The 2,371-nt window shown below is 43.8% G+C and overlaps 1 protein-coding gene across 1 annotated transcript in view; it reads right to left on the bottom strand.

Moving 5' to 3' along the window:
- Positions 1-760: 760 nt before the first annotated feature.
- The window catches only part of C20H10orf53 (chromosome 20 C10orf53 homolog), a 9,834-nt gene continuing 8,223 nt past the window's right edge, over positions 761-2,371 (bottom strand). The window contains 2 exon segments of the mRNA XM_007130491.1: positions 761-825; positions 1,480-1,599. Of these exon segments, the coding sequence (XP_007130553.1) occupies positions 761-825; positions 1,480-1,599 (185 nt within the window).

The following is a 2,371-nucleotide window of genomic DNA, read 5'->3' as shown; positions in this document are numbered from 1 at the left end:
AGGTTGACACTGACCACAGCTAAAACCCTTCTTTAACTCCGCTGGCTGTGTTTTCCTCCAAGTGAGACAGGGAGCCCTTTCCCCTTCTGTCCCGGCCTCTTTCGGGCCCTCTTCAGACCAGCCTGTTGGATTGGCTAATGCAAAAGAAGGCAGATCATTTTCTTGTGATCTGGAAAATAAATAAAGATTTATTTCAAAGAAAATAAATGAAGATTTGTCGTTAGGTGATTATATATTACAATGTTAAATATTATTCTATTGGGAGCAAGAAGTAAACCTGTAGGAGTAGGCAGGTTTCCAAATACTGACATTAACTTCTGGTTCAGATTTTCAAAGCCCACTATTCTCCCTCCCACCATCCCCCTCCTGCCTTATCCTTAATTCTACCTCTTCCTAGCTCTTCACTGCTATAGAGTGGAATCTCTGATGCTTCTGGCAACTTTGGGTTATTAGCAAGGGATGGCGCTTTGTTATTAGATTGCCTTTTATTTCCTTCAGCTCACGTGTACCTGATATTGGAGGGTTCTCCCTATGGGTTGAGATTGAGAGATGCTGCAAATGGTGTGGTTTTATTACTTTTGCGGGCCCCGTTTCCTTGCAGCCAGGTGAGAAACCTGGCTGTGCAGGCTGAAGGACGGGGGGTGTTGCCTTGCCTGAGCCCAGCATCCACGGCCCGGAATGGCCGCTTTTGCTTGTACTGCAGAATGGCGGGAGGCACCGGCTCTTCTGCTGACTTCAGATGCCTGTTCCAGTGAAGAGATCAGTAGGCATTTAGTACAGCTCTCCTGGCCTCTTTGCACGGTGGGTCTAGTTTACCATTGCCTCCTAGGGAAGTAGATATAATTTTCTTTTAGCCAACTTTATATACAATGTCATGTCATATAAGACAAACATACGGCTTCCACTAGGAGAGCATTTCCAAAGATCCCAGACTTTATAGAGTATTAGTGGATTGGGAAAGCTTTTACTTTGCACAGAGTGAGGCATGCATGATGCCAGCCTGCTGAGCCAGAAGCTCTCCGAGGCAAAGAAATCCATAGAACGTAGCTGATGATGCCATATACACCGCCGGCATATCAACTCTGATTGTCTTAGCTAGCCTAGATAGAATAGTCAAACAGAACAAAAACCATTTTCAAGGTAAATAATAATAAAACACACATTATTAAAATGAAAAACAACAAAACAACCTATTCTTCCTAAATTTGCACAGTCTCATTTGACGTCTAGAGCTAAAATTTCATTTTCTTTCCATCTCTCTTCTGTTTCCAGCGTTCTGGGAAGAAGCCCAGAGCATCAAGCACTTTACTGTGTATGGTTTAGGATGCGCTCATTCATGTGCCACAGAGCATGGGGCTTTGAGTAAGAATTTAAAACTCAGAAAGAAACCCAATTGGAATATGGGCAGGACACATTGACCACTTCAACTAGAAATGGAAGTGCCCCAGAGAAGGCAAAATGCTGGTGGGAAGGGCTTACCAAACTCCAAGTCTTTGATGATGCAGTGGAAGACAACGTTTCCATTCACCACGAGTTCCACCACATTCCAGTCTTCTATCTTCTCTAGGATGGCCTGGTGTCCATCTTTAGCCAACACAGCTGGAAAAGATGGGGAAGGATGTGGGTGCCTTGGGGACAGATGAACCTGATATGCAGGTGTCTTCGTGGATGGCAGCGACTGGTCTGCTCTCCAGTTGTTCATGGCTGTAACTCAACATCTCTGGTGGGTGCCCACCTGGTACTGGCCCCGATGTGCCCTCCCCTTTGCTGGGAAGCACAGCCAGAGACCTGAAAAATTTTGGTTTTGGTTGTGATTTGCCCCAGAGCCATATGATCAGTGAAAATATGAGCTTTCTCTAGGAAGAGTTTTTGAGCCTTTCCTATAGAGGTGATGCTCAGTGTTGGAGGGGATATACGGAATTAGGTAAAGTCTTACCCTGATGATGGAAATATAAATTAGTCACCTTTCTGGAGGGCAGTTTGGAAGTACATACCAAAAGCCTCAAATGCCTCACAAAAATTAGAATTAAAAAATGATTCTAATCTCTGGCCCAGGAAATTGCACTTATAAGAAAGCTCCCTAATGAAAAAATCAGAAATACAGACTTTTGCAACAAGGCAGACTTTTGCAACAAGATATTCCTTTCTGTACTATTATAATAGCTAAATACTGTGAATAACTTACATGCCCAATAATAAGAAGATGGTCAAGTAAATGGTGGCACATGCATATGATGAGATTTTATTTGGACATTTCAAAAATGTTTATAAATTTTTTTTTTTTTTTTTGCAGTATGCGGGCCTCTCACTGTTGTGGCCTCTCCCGTTGCGGAGCACAGGCTCCGGGCGTGCAGGCTCAGGGGCCATGGCT

The sequence above is a fragment of the Physeter macrocephalus genome, chromosome 20, assembly GCF_002837175.3.
Source record: "Physeter macrocephalus isolate SW-GA chromosome 20, ASM283717v5, whole genome shotgun sequence".
Classification (NCBI taxonomy): domain Eukaryota; kingdom Metazoa; phylum Chordata; class Mammalia; order Artiodactyla; family Physeteridae; genus Physeter; species Physeter macrocephalus.
Note: the sequence above shows the minus strand (reverse complement) of the source record. Positions and strands in the feature narration are given on the sequence as shown.